The 17,277-nt window shown below is 45.9% G+C and overlaps 1 protein-coding gene across 6 annotated transcripts in view; it reads left to right on the top strand.

Moving 5' to 3' along the window:
* The window catches only part of ZNF710 (zinc finger protein 710), a 66,584-nt gene that overhangs the window by 793 nt on the left and 48,514 nt on the right, over window positions 1–17,277 (top strand). The window contains exons 2-3 of one of the 6 annotated variants that reach the window (XM_059912472.1): window positions 708–788; window positions 1,281–1,372. The exons of 1 other annotated variant lie outside the window; for it this stretch is intronic. In XM_059912472.1, the coding sequence (XP_059768455.1) occupies window positions 1,299–1,372 (74 nt within the window). In that variant the 5' untranslated portion in view covers window positions 708–788; window positions 1,281–1,298. Of the gene's footprint in view, window positions 1–101; window positions 276–707; window positions 789–1,280; window positions 1,373–17,277 lie in introns of those variants that run through there. 4 more of the 6 variants (XM_059912471.1, XM_059912475.1, XM_059912474.1 and 1 more) reach the window with 4 other exon arrangements.

Here is a 17,277-nt window from a genome sequence, read left to right as displayed (position 1 = left end):
AAGGCGCTCGCCGGCCGGCTGGGTCTCCACGGCCTGTCCTTAGCCTCCTCAGTCTCAGTTCCCCTTCCTTGTCGCCCACTCTCTCCGTCTCCTCGCGGTCATTTTCCTAATTGGACAGAGCTGTGGGGTGTGATCGCCGGCGTCAGATTAGTGGCCCCGAGGCTGCCAGGTGGGCGCGGGGACTCGGGGACCAACGGGACAGCCCCCGCCAGCGTGCAGAGCCCACAGATCCGGCCCTCGTGCCACCGCCCCCCTAACCGCGGACTTGCTAACTAGTGCGTATCGGTTTTTTTTCCAACTTGCCTTTTAAGATGACTTTTATGGTGGCTGCAACTGCTTCCCTCCAGTCTGAGCAGTAGTTTGGGAAGATTTAAGAGGCCAGGGAGGTGCTTGCGTGGGTTTTAGCTAACCCGAAACGATCATTAATGTATCTCTAAGCTCTGCGATGGTTCGGGCAAGGCGTAGCCGCAGCCCGGTGCGTCTTCACAGGGTCACTACGAGGTGCTGGTCCTTCCCGGTCTGAGCAGTCCAATGAGGGACTGTCCTCGTGGCCCACCCTAGAGCAGCGGGCCGAGCGCCCTGACTGCTAAGGGCACCCAGAGCGCCTTTATTTCTGTGCAAAATGGAAACTCCCAGCCGGTGTAGACCTGGAGGGGACATAACCAGTTCCAGTGGGCGCCTGGGAAACTCACAAGATTCCCCCATAGGTGTGCGGAGAGGGACTTTGAACCTTGGGGGTCACCCAGCCAACTTTGAAGCTGCTCTTTCAGTCCTGCCTTTGTACACGTGTAAGTAAAAACAGTCAAAGTTCATTTCTGCCAAGTAGAGGGCCTGGAGCCTGCATCCCTGTTTTGCCCTCACCAGGGGCTTTCAAAGGACCCGCCGGGCCAGGTGGGGGAGGGGAAGTAAACCACCCCTAATTGTCTTTAGACTTTAGAAAATGCATTCTTAGTGTTTGTGATCAAAGCCATGGGCCTGTCTGGTTTTGATTTTTGAGACTTAGTATGGCTGTCCCTTTCTCGTTTGTTTTAAAGCGAGTGTTATTTTCTAGAGCTCTCATGGTGGTTTTGTCAGCTGGCCCTCGAACCTCGCGTCGCTCTGTGCCAGGCACCTGCCAGTCTGGGAACAGGACCTCTAATTAGTCACCTGTAGTTCTAGCCACACTAGTGCTCCAGTAACCTGCAGGACCCGGCTTTCTTGCATGAGGGCAGTGGGGGTAGGGCTGCTTTCTTTAGGGTAGGGGGAGTTGGCCATTTGGGTCACATTTTTCTTTCCTCCAGGCTCACCTGGTTGCCTGTATGCCCATGGAGGCAGATGCAGTGAGTTGCAGTGGGAGCAGAGGTTCACTCTTCTCCTCAGAGCGGATTACCGGGTGAGTCCTTGTCCTGTGGTGTGTGGCCAGCGGGCCATTTGTTCTGCACTTGGGTCACTTCCATTCCAACCAGGCATTTTTTACCAGGGAGACTTATTTTAGGCTCCCTGTCCAGAGACAAGGAGATGGACAAGGTCTGGAATGGTTTTTTGAGTTGGAGGAAGGGAGACTAATGGGCCCACCGGAGATTTTGCATGCCTTCTATTTTAGGTTTGCCTTGTGGCCCAGGGATATTTCTATCAGAGTTGTGCTTGGAAAGCTCAAGTTTGACGTTAGAAGGGAGTAAATAAGTAAAGGAGTAGTCGGGTGCATCTCAGGATGCTGTCCACAGGCTCCTCATCGGGCTTGCTCACCCCCCGGATCTGAGGGCAGGGGCTCATTTTGTTGAATTAAGGAATCTGTGAATCTGCTGTGTCTCATGTTAATGGTGGTTGATCCCAGCCCTTAGACTGCAAAACTGGAAGAGGACCTTAGAGGTTGTCTGAAGAAAGTGAGGCATGAGAAAAGCTCCATGCCTGAAATCACACAGTAAGTGACAGAGCCAGCACTCAAACATGGGCTTTCAAAGTCCATTTCCAGTGCTGTTAACACAAGGCTGCTGCCTGTATTCCTGCTGGGGAACCCGAATCAGGCTTCATCCGAAGAATGTGGCTGTGAGAACATGAAAACATGGGCTTATCCTACCCTCATGAGATAAGTAAACGAAGGACCTTATTTTCTAGTTGTGTTACACGTACTGTTCTGGAGGATTTGACGGCTGGTGTGACTACCTGGGGAAACCGGGTGTTTCTGGCTGTTACAATGCATACTTCTTCAACGTCTACCAGTTAGCGGGGCAGCAGTTTAGTCATCGGGATGTGCCCAAGTCACACTGAGCATTATTTGATCTGGATTGTTTTCTTCATGCTTTGTACTTGTGTATGATTTATTTAGGCTTGGTCAGGGAAAAGAATGGGGACATAAGGAAGGGCCAGAGACCCGAACTGATCTCTATTCGTGGGTTAGATCTCTTACTACTTTCAGTTCATGAGGATAGAGGTCTTTCTTTGTTCATTGCTAAGCCCTTGTGCCTAGAACAGGGCCTGTCACATAGTGGGCCCTCGATAAATACTTGTTGAATAAGGGTACTGGACATTAGGAAAAAGATTTCCTTCCCAGAAGGGACCCACAAATGACACACAGAGGCAGAGACAGGGAGGTGATTGATGGGAACTGCAGAGTTTTGCAGTGAGTCATTGCTTAGAACAAGCTCCAGACAGGTAAGGCAGGAGGGGCTGGGAAGAGTAAATTTTGAATGAGGTGGAGCCACTGGGTGGAGACTTGTGTGAAACAATAGAGAGATCTTGAATTGGACCAGATATGGGGAGGATAATAATAATCGTAGATCTTGGGCCAGGCTTGTGTAAGTGATTTATGTGTATCATCTCCCTTAGTCCTCACAGGTGCTAGTTGCTGCATTGTTATTCCCATTTGGCAGATTGGGAAACTGGAGCACAGAGAGATTAGTTACATACAAGGGCACAGAACTGGTGGTGTCTGAACCCAGGCGGACTGACTTGGCCACCCTAGAATGATGATGAGTTCAGATATCTCTGCCCACTCCACGGAGCTGGGCATTCAGAGCTTTGGGGTTGCTAGAAAGGATGGCAGCAGAAAAATTGGAAAAGAAATTGTTGGTCTGCAACAGAATGAGGCTAGTTAGGGAGGAGGCCCTCTGCTTCTTTTGCCAAGGCCCTCACAGTGTCTGAGGACTGTAAGGGAATATTTACTGGGGACCTAATTATTACCCAGGCAGAGTGGCTAGTACCAGATTGGGACTGTTTTGCACTTGATAAAGATTTTTTTTTTACTTTATCCCACTATTCAAATTTATTTTTATTTACCACATATATTTATTCAATACATCTTTGATAAAGATTTAGGAGACTTTTTTTTTTTTTTAAAGGTTGCTTTTCAAGTTACATTTTAGTCGGCATGTATTTGAAACTGGTGGAAATTTTAAAGCCAGAAGTGTCACCCTTGGCCATGAGGCCTCTAGAAGGTGTTTCCCACCAGTGCAAGCCTTCCCTTCCTCCTCCAAGGATGCTGGTCCAGGCTGCTCCGGCCCACAACAGCTGCCCTTTTATCGACAGTCTGCTGGTCTGGTCCTCGTGGAGCTTGCAGTCTCCCTGGGAGACAGACATTAAACTAATAATTAAACAAATACTCTTTAATTACAGTTGTTATAAATGCTTCAAAGGAAAAAGTACAGAGACCATGGGAGCTGATAATCAGGGAGGACGGGGGAAGGGAGGCTTTCCTGAAGAAAGGGCATTTAAACAGCCACGCAAAGGGTGGGTGAAGAGGCTTTAACCAGGTGGGATAGTCCATTAGCCTTGATGTAAACTCTTGCTACTCTGTATGTGGTCCATGCACCAGCGGCATCAGCATCACCTGAGAGCTTGTTAGAAATGCAGGACCTCGGGCCTACCCCAGACCTGCTGAATCTGCATCTTAACAAGATTCCCGTGCATGGTAAAGTCTAAGAAATACTGATGGAATCAAAGTACCGAACTGGGAGGTTCACAGCTTTGCTGCGAATGAGTTGGGTGACTCAGGCAAGTCACCCAACTTGGAATGACTTGGAGGAGTGATAACGAGGGAATTAGATCATCCCACAAGTTCCTTCTGGCTTCTCAGATCTTTGGCTTTTGCTGGTGTGTGCTGTCTCCAAGCTTACTGAGGGAAAGGACCTGGGCTTACACAGCATCCACCTCTACGGTGCCTTTGCTGGGGGCCAGCACATGCTCTGGTCTGACTTCAGTAAGCACTAAGGAGGGGCCAGACCATCCTTTGGGGAAAGATGAGAATAATTCGCAAACAGCATGTGGAGCTTTGTGGCACACAGAGAGATTGTCTTAAGGTGACCCAGAGATGAGTTGACCTGAAGCGAGAGAAAGATTGGCAAGGGTCAAAGGGGCTTTGAGGAAGAAAGGTGTAACATTTCTGCCAAAAGTGGAGCCAACTGAGGGCAGGAGGAACCTGCTTAACAGTTCCATGCATGTGAACATAATACTTCAGGAATTGCCGTGGTATTCTGCCCCTGAGATCCTCTTATCACTTTAGAGAGAACCAGAGCGCTGGAACCAGGACTTCTTGACCCTTGCACCTGTGGATGGGCTTCAGCTACACCTGCAACTGTGCAGAGGGTTACATGTGTGTGCACTTTTCTAGGGAGAGGACCTGTAGCTTTCACCAGCCTCAAAGGGGTCTGCGGCCTCCCAGAACTAGGGGCAAAGGGCTTTCTTGACTAATCTCTCCCCGCTCTTTTATTATGCAGTGCTTACTATGTGCCAGGCACTATTCTAAGCACTTTCCGTATATTAGCTCATTTAGGTTGAATACTTTTCCGGAGTTCACACACCTAGTAAGTTTGAGAACCAGGATTGGCACCCAGGCAGTCAGACCCCAGAGTCCCTGCTAGCAAAGTCTACCTTAGTAACAGGGCAGGTGGGGCTAAGGGAGAGCTCTTTTTGGTAGAACAAAAATTGAGATTATAGAGGCCCCCACTTTACAAGTAAGCATCTTCCAATAGTTCGTGTGTAAAACTGAAAGGATTTTCCCAAGGAAATGTGTTACAAATAGCACAGGGTTGCCATGCTAGCCCGTGAGAGCCTGTGTTACTATTGGGCCCAACTCATGATTGTTTGCAAAAAAAAAAAAAAAAAAAAAATTTAGAAAACAAGACTGCTGCAGTACTGCAAGGTAAATTAAGAATTCTAGAATCGGATAGAAGGTGCTTGAACACAGTCAAATAAGGGGGGGTGAGGTGGTCGCAGGAAATTGGGGTAGATTCTGAAAGGGGGGGGAATTAAAGGATGTTAGAGGCCAAAGCAGGGCCAAATGTATGTCGAATCAGCAGCTTCAAAAGGTAAAATAACTGGCTTTTATTACCTACTAATTAGTGTGTGTAGCTCACAGACCTGACCCTTCCGCCACCCCTAGTGCCTTACCCCAAGTACACAGGCCTTTTGTTTTCTCTCTTACTCATTTCTGTGCCATTTGAATATATACCTGTCTGTATTATCTTTATAATCTATATATTTGTAAATGGAGTAAAGGGACTATTAAAAGTGGGTTGATCTCTAGAGGGGTTTTGATTCTGTCTTCTACAACCATCATCAGAAAGGAGTTTCTGATATTAAATACATATGCTCTATCATGTGTATATTTTGGGAGTACCGAGAGAACTGTTGGAAATGTGAGGATTTTCAATGCAGTTGGAAGTTGAGAATAAGGGATCACATTGTGGCCCAACTGCCTTCCCTTTCTTCCTTCCCTGCCCCCCAGGGTATAATAAACAGGGAATCAAAATCAGGTAAGAATGATCACTACAGAAAGCAGGAATGTCCACCCTGCAGATTTACATGGGAGACTAGAACTTCTGTGATGACTCTTGGTTATGTGTGGTTTGTCTTTTGGATCGGAAGGTTGTCCTGCATGGTTTTGGTAAAAAAAAGTTGTACAAACTTTAATGGTTGCTTTATGCGCCACGTCAGAATGTCCTCACAAGGACCACACCTGAGCGGGCCTCTCAGTAAGCGTTAGGGACCCTTTGGAGGCTGGCGGTACTGGTTGGTTAACCCCACCCTGTGATGTCCAATCCTGGGGTCCCTAGGCCCACAGTCTCAACCTCCCATCCATTTGCTAGGCACAGGACCACTGTGGACTTGCCATTACCTGGAAGCAGGTCACCTCTGAAATTCTGAATTCTTCCAAGCCCCCTACTGCGCATCCCTACTTGAAGCAACCCCACCCACCCCTGCCCCAAGCTGGGATACCTCTGCCTGCTCACCTGGGCCTCATGCCCACCATCAACCCTCGTTCCCATGTCCTGCCCAGGCTGCCTCCCTACGACTGAGCACTGGACATCCTCCTGTGCCCCAGTTCCCCGCTACAGCTACCGACACACCTGTCTCCCTCTCCTTTGGCCCTGCCTCTCCCCTGCCCCCCTTCCATTTCACTTCTTTTCACCCTAGGACTTCACAAAGAAGAGGCCACACTTTCCATCCCTACTTCCTCTCTCCCCCTCTCCTCTCCAGCAGCAGAGTTTCACCCCCACTCCCAGATGTCCCCAGCTACCTCCTGATCACATCTGGTGGCCTCTACTTACCCGGCTTCTCTGTAGCTGTACTGTCGTGATACTCTTGCCCATCGTGGGTTCTGGCTCCTCAGTCTGGGTCCTGCTCCTGCCTCTCTAATCCTGCTTTTTCTGCCACTCCTTCCTCTCCTGGCTATGCTTTGGTGCCTCAGCCACAGTTCTTTGCTACTTGCTTCGCGTCCATGTCTATGGCTTCACCCTGCACAGTGAGGACTCTTTGGCCTGTATCCCTGCCCTCATGTCTCCTATGAACTACCTAGTGCTGGGATTACATTAGTTATAGTTTTGGGTATATATGGATATCTTCCTACCATCTTAGTTTGTGTTTTCTGTTTCTTCTTTTTCTGATTCTTTCCTCTCTGTTGTTTTTTTTTTTTTTTTTCTCTACTCTTTTTCTCTTTACTGCTTTGGAACTTATATACTCTATTTCTGTCCTTTTGATGCATGCAGACTGCATAAGGTTTAAAGTTAGTTGGTATCCATATCTTTTTTCAGGTAATGCAGTGCAATGAAAGGTTAGTTAACCTTTGATTTTCCACATAGTTATCATTTTGTTTACCCATATTTCTCCCTGCATCTCAGGCTTTCCTTCTGGAATCAGAACATCATGTGGTGGAGGTGTTTTAATCATAAACTTTCAGTTCCTGTTTGACTAAAATTTTATTTCATATTTATTAAGAGATTGTTTTACTGGGTATAAAACATTAGCTTGACAGTTATTTTCTCTTAGTATTGAAAGATGGTATTCTACTATCTTCCAGCTTTCCTTATTGATATTGAGAAGTTAGTAGCCCAGTTATTGATCTTAGGTAATTTCTTCTCTCTGGTTGTTGTTTTGTTGTTGTGGTGGTGGTGGTGGTGGTGGTGGTGTGTGTTCACGCACGTGTGCACGTGTGTGTGTTTTGCAGTTTAATGCATTTAGGTGTGGATTTTATTTTATTTGTCTAAGGGTTCATTAGACTTCCTGAAACCAGAGATTAGTGACTTTGATCAGTTCTAGAAAATTTTCATCCTTTATCTCTTTGACTTTTATCTATCATTCTGTCTCTGGTTTCTCCTTGGGAACTCCAATTAGATATATGTTAGATCTTATTCTATCCTTTACATCTCCTTGACATCTTAACTTCTTTTTTTTTTTAAATTTTTATTGGAGTATAGTTGCTTTATAATGTTAGTTTCTGCTGTACAGCAAAGTGAATCAGCTATACATATACATATATCCACTCTTTTTTAGATTTCCTTCCCATTTAGGTCACCACAGAGCACTGAGTAGAATTCCCTGTGCTATACAGTAGGTTCTCATTAGTTATCTATTTTATATATGGTAGTGTATATATGTCAATCCCAATCTCCCAATTCATCCCACGCCCCCCTCTCTTAACTTCTTTTTCATTTTCAGTCTTTTGTTTTTTTATAGTGTTTTCTGGGTAATTTCTTATTTGTCTTCCAGCTCATTAATTCTCTCTTCAGTTATCTCTAATTTTCTGTTCAGCCCTTCCACTGAGATATTTTTAATATCACTATTAACGCAAAGATTTTTTTAAAAAATAATTTTATTTATTTGGCTGCACTGGGTCTTCATTGCTGCGTGCAGGCTTTCTCTAGTTGTGATGAGTAGGGGCTACTCTTCGCTGCAGTGTGCAGGCTTCTAATTGCGGTGGCTTCTCTTGTTGCGGAGCATGGGCTCTGGGTGCACGGCTTCAGTAGTTGTGGCTCGTGGGCTCTAGAGCGCAGGCTCAGTAGTTGTGGTGCACAGGTTTAGTTGTTCCGTGGCAAGTGGGATCTTCCAGGACCAGTGATTGAACCCGTGTCCCCTGCATTGGCAGGTGGATTCTTAACCGCTGTGCAACCAGGGAAGTCCAACTCAGAGATTTTAATATACTTTATGTGTTTTAATCCATTGTAGTTATTTTCTTTGATGTTCATTCTTTAAGTTTTTAATCTGGATGAGCATCATGTTTCTATTTTATCATTTTTCAAGTATGTGTGACTTTTTAAAAATAATCTTACTCTTTTTTAAAAAAACATATTTATTTATTTATTTAATTTTTGGCTGCATTGGGTCTTTGTTCCTGTGTGCAGGCTTTCTTTAGTTGCGGCGAGTGGGGGCTACTTTTCATTGCGGTGCGTGGGCTTCTCATTGTGGTGGCTTCTCTTGCTGCAGAGCACGGGCTCTAGGCGCGTGGGCTTCAGTAGTTGTGCCACGTGGGCTTAGTAGCTGTGGCTCACGGGCTCTAGAGTGCAGGCTCAGTAGTTGTGGCACACGGGCTTAGTTGCTCCGTGGCATGTGGGATCTTCCCGGACCAGGGCTTGAACCTGTGTCCCCTGCCTTGGCAGGCGGATTCTTAACCACTGTGCCACCAGGGAAGCCCAATAATCTCTTACTCTTTACCTGGGTTTTTAAATCCTCATTTCCTTAATCATATTAAACATCCTTTTTTTTTTTTGTATCCAGTAATTCTAGTATCTGAAGTATTTACAAGTGTAGTTCTGTTGTTTGATGATTCTGCTCCCTCCTACTCATGAGGGCTTATTTCTTTTTGTGATTTTCTATTGTGAGCTTATGTTTGTTAGAATTCTATCTGTGAGAATTCTTTAAGGTGTGGGGTGAGAGTACATTCTTCCAGGGAGAATATGTGTTGCCTTCTGCCAGACACCTTAAGACCCTACAGATGGGTCATTTATTTATAATTCTTAGCTTGCAGTTTTGAGGACCAGAGCCCAAACCCACTTGAGGGCTGGCTAATGACCACAGATTCTCAGAGGAGCCTTTTCATTTAAAACTCTGCCCACAGCTAACACTAAGCCAGAGTACTTCCTTCCTGACGATATACCACCAGACCCCCTACTTTGTCCCATTGTTCCCTTATTGCCAAATGTCTTCTCTCCATATTTGGACAAAGTCCTAGTCATGTCAGGCCCAACTGAAAACTATGTATCTTCTGAGCCTTCTCCATGCCATCCCTTGCAAAATTAACCAGTCCTTCTACATTCATTGGCCATTGTCACCTTACCTATTAGTCTGTGGATGTGTGTGTTCAGACCCCATACTGGACTCAGAACTTCTTAAAAGGTCAGAGCTGTGTCATTTATTTCTGGAGCCCCAGTGCCTGTTCACTGTTGGGCAGAGTAGTTGCTTAATAGATATCTATTGATTGAATGGAATTTATGGCAAAATCAATATTTCTGTTCTTCTTGAATAGTAATTAAAAAAAATCACAAGCACTAAGCTACCCTGTGATCTTGGACAGGTCCAGTTTACCTCTTTGGATCTGAGTGACCTTAGCTATAAAATGAAGGGATACTTCTGAGATCTCTACTTGCTCTAAGATACTGAGATTCAACATAATTTGTATGACTGTCAGTCATGATAACATGGATCAACTCTTGGCTCACAAATGGAATGAAGGGATGGGAGGGCCTTGGAGAGAAAGAGCGTGATTCTGAGATAAAGGGGCATGATTTGGAAGAGAAGAAAGAAAAGGGACTTAAAGATAAATTAATATGAAAGGTGACATTTTAGAAAGGTGGCATTTTAAAATTTGTGACTTGAGACAACCTGATGGCTGTCTAAAAAAAGAACACTTTATAACAAAATAAATTTCAGATGGATTAAAGATGTTAAATATAAAAAATGAACTCAGGGAAAATACTTTTTAACTTTGACTTAAAACCCAGAATCCATAGAAGAAAAGATTAATATGTCTGACCCTACACAAGTAAAAAATTTTTGTGAGGCAAAATCATCATAAACAGTCAAAAGAGTCTCCTACTTCTCAAAACTGGGAAAACATTTTTGCAACATATATGAGAGATAGGGCTAATTTCCTTAATATCTAAAAAGAGAAAATCAATAAGAAAAAGACTATCAGCCCAATTTTTAAAATGGGCTATGAACCAGTCACAGAAAAGGAAATACAAGTGGTTCTTAACCATATAAGGTGTTCAGCCCCACTAGTAATAAGAGAAGTGTTAACTCTGCTATGGAGAAGTGACAGTGGGAACAGATGCTCTCATAACTGTTGAAAGAGTGTAAGTTGGTACAACCTGTATAAAGAGGGTTTTGACAATATTTATTTATTTAATAAATTTATTTATTTTATTTATTTATTTTTGGCTTCATTGGGTCTTTGTTGCTGTACACGGGCTTTCTCTAGTTGAGGTGGGCGGGGAGCTAGTCTTTGTTGTGGTGCGCGGGCTTCTCATTGCGGTGGCTTCTCTTGTTGCGGAGCAAGGGCTCTAGGCGCGCAGGCTTCAGTAGTTGTGGCACACAGGCTCAGTAGTTGTGGTGCACGGGCTTAGTTGCTCCGCAGTCTGGGATCTTCCCAGACCAGGGCTCGAACCTGTGTCCCCTGCATTGGCAGGTGGATTTTTAACCACTGCGCCACCAGGGAAGCCCAACAATATTTATTAAAAGTGCACAAGCAACTCCACTTCTGGGAGTTCCTCTCACAGATATGAGCATACATGTGAAATTATGCATTTTTCAAGATAGTTCATTGCGTCATTGCTTGTAAAAGCAAAAAAGGTGTGGGGGGAACAACCTTAATGTCCATCACTAGAGAACTGGTAAATAAATTATCCTATAACCATGCAATGCAGCTCTGTGCAGCTGTACAAAAGAATGTAAAAGCTTCCTATGTGTCCATGTGGTTGCTGAGATATTTTCTTAAGTAAGAAAGTAGGAGACAGAATGCCTGGCTGTGCAGCATTCTGCAGGGATACCTAGGAGACTGGTAATAGTGGTTTCCCACAGCAGATGCTGACTTTTCACTGTGTTCCTTTTTCTACACTTTGAATTTTGTACTTTGTGCATATACTACCTAATTTATTTATTTATTTTTGGCCATGCCGCGTGTCTTGCGGGATCTTAGTTCCCTGACCAGGGATAGAACCCATGCCCCCTGCAGTGGAAGCACGGAGTCCTAATCACTGGACTGTCAGGAAATTCCCTATATTACCTAATTTAAAAAAAAATGTTTTTAAAGAAGGAGGTTAGGGTGGAAAGAAGGGAGGGTGGGAAGGAGGGAGGAAGGGAAGAAGGATCACACCTTTGTTCTGCATTTTCATATAGGGTATTTTAGTGACTCCCCTCAGCAGCCCCTAGGGAGGTTACCATTTTTATTGACCAGGAAACTGAAGCTCGGAAGTCTGCAATGACTTGCCCAAGTTCATGGAGAGAGCCTTGGAACCTGGCATTGAATCCAGTTCTCACTCCAGAATCATTGGGCTCATGTCTGTAGATCAGAATTTTCTTGTTTTCTTCCTTTATTTTTATCCGACTTCTCATAGGTCAAGGACCAATGGCTGTGCACCATGGCCTAGACCATCCCCCGACCCCCTGTGGGAGTGAGTGCAAAGTTCCATCCCGCCTCCTCCAGCTGGCTGGCTCACAAGTCCTCTTGGGCAAAGCTCAGGCAGTAGGTGGTGGAGCCAGCCGAGAGCCCAGCCCTCCACATCAGACACAATGAGGACGATTAGGGATGGGCTTTGCAGTCCTATCTTTGAAGTTCCCAGCTTTTATCAGAGTGTCTGAACCTTAACACTATTTCAGGGGAACTTTTATTACTGTCGTTATGAGCTGGCCTCAGGTAGGTACCAGCTGCTGCCAGGTGCCAAGGGAGCACTTGCTGGTACCGTAAGCTGGTGCCTTCACTTTGTTTTACAGCAGGTAAGTTTTCAGGGCTGAAAGTACTTAGTACATGGAAGATTCTGGAAGAACAACGTTTTCTATTTTTCTATACACAGGTGCAATCCCTTTAATTAAAGGGAGGAAGAGGTGGTTTTTTGATTTTTGGTTTTGGTTTTTGTCTCACAGAAACACCTGTGCTGTTTTCAAAGTAGGGTATTGACTGCTTCCTCTTTGCTGAAGAGAAATTCTCCACGGAGAACAAAGCTAAAGGTGTTGGCCATATATAATGCGAGGCTGTAATTTATAGGATACAGCTTCACTTGGGGGAAGAATTTGATGTCTTTAAGAGACACAGAATCATCCAGCACCAGCTGTCTTCATGTGTGGTGTCATATTTATTTTCCAAGTTGGAGTCATCATTTCTTAAGAGAGAGTCAGGGTCCACTGGGGCTGAGGAATGCTCATGGGGGCGGGAAGTCTTCAGGATCCGTGGGCCCGAGCTGGCATGTCCAGCACCCTATCACTGTGCTACTTGGCATCTTTATGAGGGATGCAGGCTAGTGACCCATGCTGTCCGTTTTTGTTTGTTAGGCCAGTGGAAGTGGAAGTGCTTTGAACATCACAGAGTGGCACCCACATCAAGTTTGCACCTGGCTGTTTGCTGAATGCATGCATGGATAGGAGGCACCCCATAAACGTTTCCCAAATGGATGAATTTTGATCTCTGAGATAGATTTTTTTTTTTTTTAAGATGTCATAGTTTGTTATGGAGGCCAAGCCCTACCCAGATCCTGCTCCCCAAAGTGATGATTCAGTTCACTGCTGTAGGATGGCAGGGGTTGGAGGGGCATGGTGGGAAGATTATGTTAGTAGCCACCATGTCTTGGTGTTCTGGATGACCTGGATGTTTTAGAAACAGTGGTATTTCTCTCTCTTTTTTTTTTTTTTAATTTTATTTATTTATTTATTTATTTATGGCTGTGTTGGGTCTTCGTTTCTGTGCAAGGGCTTTCTCTAGTTGCGGCAAGTGGGGGCCACTCTTCATCGCGGTACGCGGGCCTCTCACCATCGCGGCCTCTCCTGTTGTGGAGCACAGGCTCCAGACGCACAGGCTCAGCAATTGTGGCTCACGGGCCTAGTTGCTCCATGGCATGTGGGATCGTCCCAGACCAGGGCTCGAACCCATGTCCCCTACATTGGCAGGCAGATTCTCAACCACTGCACCATCAGGGAAGTCCTCTGAGATAGATTTTAAAGCTTTTGATCAGAAAGAGGACTGGAGAAATTTAGACCTCTCCCGTTGCTCCTCAGGTTTTCCTGATGCTTGAATAATTAAGTCCACGTCCTGTGGGATTTTTCCTTCCTTGGGCTGTAGGTCATCTTACGCAAAGGCCACCTTCTGTTAATGCTACACCTGGTAATCTTAACGCCCTCCCGAGCGTTCCACTCCGTTATCTTCTTGTATTCTAGCTCATTATCTGGAAAAATTTCTGTGCAACATCAGCTAAGTTCTTTTGCTTCAGTTACAGAGCTTGTCAGAATTTCTCTTCCACACCTCTGTTTGGGGGCTTCTATACCTTGGTTGTAAAAATTCATTCCCTATTGCCAGGTAGATGAACAAATCTCACTCAGCTTGAATTCACTGTCTAAAGAGATGGCCATTGTCCTTTCCTTGATCAGGGACAAAAGTAACATTTGTTTTTTCACACCTCGGCCCCTCTGCCTGCTCTCATCCCTGCCCTCTACCCCAACCCCTCCCCCACCATGGCAGTTACTCTAAGAACAGAAATGTTGGGTCCTGACTCTTCTGGGGATTTGGCTCCCTGCTCCTGACTCACCCTTCCTGCACTCACTCAGGCCTTCTGGAGGATTTTAATTTCCCTTCACTGGAAACCACCTCTTAGTCCTTGAAAATATTCTTAGGTGGTTTTAAGTGTCTCTGTCCAGTTTTGTTTTGTTTTGTTCAAATCCAGTTCAGATTTGAATGTCCAAGGAATGCACAGTCTCTTGGATCTTGGATCTGTTCCTTTTTTTTTTAGAAAATAGCTTTTATTGATTTTTTTTTCTTGTTACAGAGAGATTTATGATTGTTGCAGAAAATTTAGGAAATAGAAACAAGCAAAAAGAAGAAAATTAAAACCACCTATAATTATTAATATTTCAGTATATGATATACCCTTCCACATATTTAAGCAGTCCCCTAAATTTAGTTTTTTTCCTCTTTCTCATAAAGAATGCTGTGGTGAACATCCTTGGGTATTTTTTGATTATATCTTTGGGATATATTTCTAGCAGGGAATCCACTGGGCCAAGGACATATTGTAAATGCTCTGGATATAGATGGTTAAATTGGCCTCCAGAAATGTCATGTAGTATTTTTGATTCCTTTTAGGTGAATACTAAGTCTTATTCTTTTAAAAGCTGATTATGCATTTTTAAGACACCGCTTTTCAACTGTTTCACGCATGTTGGTTAAGAGGCACTGGCCTGGGAAAGGCCTGAGAGACCCAGGGCACAGCTGACCTGTGTAAGAGAACCTCCCATCCTTGTCCCTTTGTTTGCAGTGGGCCTCAAGCACTGAGGCTGGAGGCCTTTCTTGTCTCCTCTGAAGGCACCTGGGCAGGCCTGTGGCTCCCCAGGGAAAGCTCAAGGGGCCCATCCTTAGGGTACCTGGGGCAATGCTGGCTTTGAGGATTCCAGACTCTCTCAGGGAGCTTAGGCTGGTCTTTCTTTGAAGAAGATGCTCATAAAACAGACATCCTGCCCTAACTCCATAGACTGAGGTTGGTTGGTGTTTGTCGGGGTGGCATGGAGATTTCCTGTGCAGGCTTCAGACCCTGTCCTGCGGGTCCTGCCCAGGAGAGTGTCTCTGCCCAGACCTTCAGCCCTTGCAGCCCGATTCGCCAACCATCACTTTGCGGGGGTGGGGGGCTGGCGGGGGAGGGAGGTTTGACGGAATTACTGAGGAAGTAACATTTGCTTGGGCTAAATTGGGCCTTCCTTTCCAGCTCCTAGCTCCCTCTTCCTCCTTTTCTGCTCTCTTCCTCCTCCATACCAGCACATTCTTTACGCTGGTTGATGAGGCCTCTGAGGACCTTCCCTACTTCTTAGTTCCTTCTTTGCTCTCGGCTCCTAGTGACACCTAGGCTGCTGCCTACCATCTGGACCTGGCACTTCCTGCTCTTTCCCTGCACCTGGTGCTGTCCCAGCCGAAGCTGGTTCCAGCCTGCCCTCCTTTCTCAGGCCCGGCGGGAAGGCCACAGGGGCTCAGGGAGTCCCAAACTCCCTCCCCACTATCCCCCAGAGACACAGTGTGCCAGCTGCTGCCCATTGGGTTACAAAAAAACAAAAACACAAAACCCAGCCCCTAGAGATGAGGGACATTTCGGTTTCTATGAACTTGACGACTAGTGTGCTGGAAATGGGAGGCATGGGTTGGGAGAGGGAGGCTGGAGGTTCCCCTGGGGTGGGCTTTGTTTAAAATTTAATATGCTCTTTCTTTCTCTCAACAGGCCAGCACGGCTTCTAGCTCCTTTGTCATTTTAGCCCTGTTATCTGTCTGGTGGATGAGATCTCTTATCTTCCCGGTGCTGCCTCTCTTCCCTGAATGGCCCATCCCCATTCCTCAGTCTCTACCCCCTTCCCCCATTTGAGACACAATGTTACAGACCTCATTCTGTAACCTTAGATTCCAGTGAAACTCGTCACCTTGCTTCTTAACTAATTGGTTTGGAGAAAACCAGGGTCCACTTTTAATGATGTTGGACCCACCAAAGGCACAAGAAATGGGCAGCTTTGGTGTCCTGTGAGAGACGGTGTGGCCCCCACCCTTAGCAATGTGGGAGAGTTGGGTCCAAGAGTGAGCGTCTCGGCTCTGGGTGGCCTGAGACATAGTCGATTGTTTGCTCCCGTGTGTGCTGTAACTTCTGACCTGGCACTTTCTTGGCCTTAGGAAGCTCTGCAGGATGAAAAGTACATTAATCACAGAAACACAGAGCTGCTCTTCTCCCCACAGGCAGGGATGGATCTAAAAGGTCGCCTGCCACGGAAGTGGGCTCACAGGCAAGGGGAGGACCTTACTTCAAGCCGTGGGACTCAGGATCAGAGGAGCCATGGCCTTCCGTCCTGGCTCGCCATCTCCTAGCCCTGATGAGCCCCAGCCTCCCCAGCCAAGCCTTGATTTCATGGCCTGCGAAATGGGTTCATGTGCCTACTTTTCATGTGTGCTCTGTGTTGTGTGATACGTGGTAATCATTGTTACCTGTGGACCACAGGCCTGTGAAGTCGGGGAGAACCCCGCACCATCCTGAAAACTCTTTTCTGTTACAAACCTTCTTCTGTCATCTCTTTATTTCTTCATTCAATCAGCAGACATTTCCCAAGCACCTACTAAACTCTGATATAAAGGGGAATGGCACGGTCTTTGTCCCCAGCAGGCCCTCAGCCAGAAGGGATATGGGATATGCAGACAAGAGCACAGGAAATTCGCTCTGCGGACGTGGTGAAGGTGCGGAGGAGTGCAGGGAAGACTGGTGGAGGCGGTGTTTCGCTGAGTCTTAGCAGACAAGGGAAGCAGGGGCATTCCATTGGGGGACTAGAATATACAAAGGCAGAAAGTACAGGCACATTCAAAGAGTCAGTGGTGGTTTGGTGTGGATGGGAGGTAGGGTGTAGAGGTGGGATGGTAGAAGATGGAGCTGGAGGGGCCGATCTGGGAATGTGTCCAAAGACTTGAACTTCATCCAGAGGCCTGGGGGAGCCACCAGTGGGTTCTGAGCAAAGAAACAACGTGACAGATCACTCTGGCATAAGCCAGGGCACTCGGGGCTTATGCTGTTATTCCATGTGGGGAAATCCCCTTGGAAAAATTGATCTGAGGGTTGAGAAATCCCTCAGAGGAATAAGTATAGCACTTCTGCTTGAATTCCTTCTCATTTCACCTAAAATTTCTGCTCTGCACCAGCTGTTTACAGATAATGTATAAAAGTACGTTTTCTGTGCTTGACCGTGTTTCTTAAAACTCACCAAGAAATAACCCCAAGTAAAAATTTTCCACTGAGGTGTTTTCTTAACCCATAGTTACTGAATTGAAAATGTAGGAAGGTCTTCTGAAATGTTGCATGAGTGCATGAG

This window comes from Balaenoptera ricei, chromosome 2, assembly GCF_028023285.1.
Source record: "Balaenoptera ricei isolate mBalRic1 chromosome 2, mBalRic1.hap2, whole genome shotgun sequence".
NCBI classification, from domain to species: Eukaryota; Metazoa; Chordata; class Mammalia; order Artiodactyla; family Balaenopteridae; genus Balaenoptera; species Balaenoptera ricei.
This window is presented reverse-complemented; position numbering and strand designations above follow the sequence as displayed.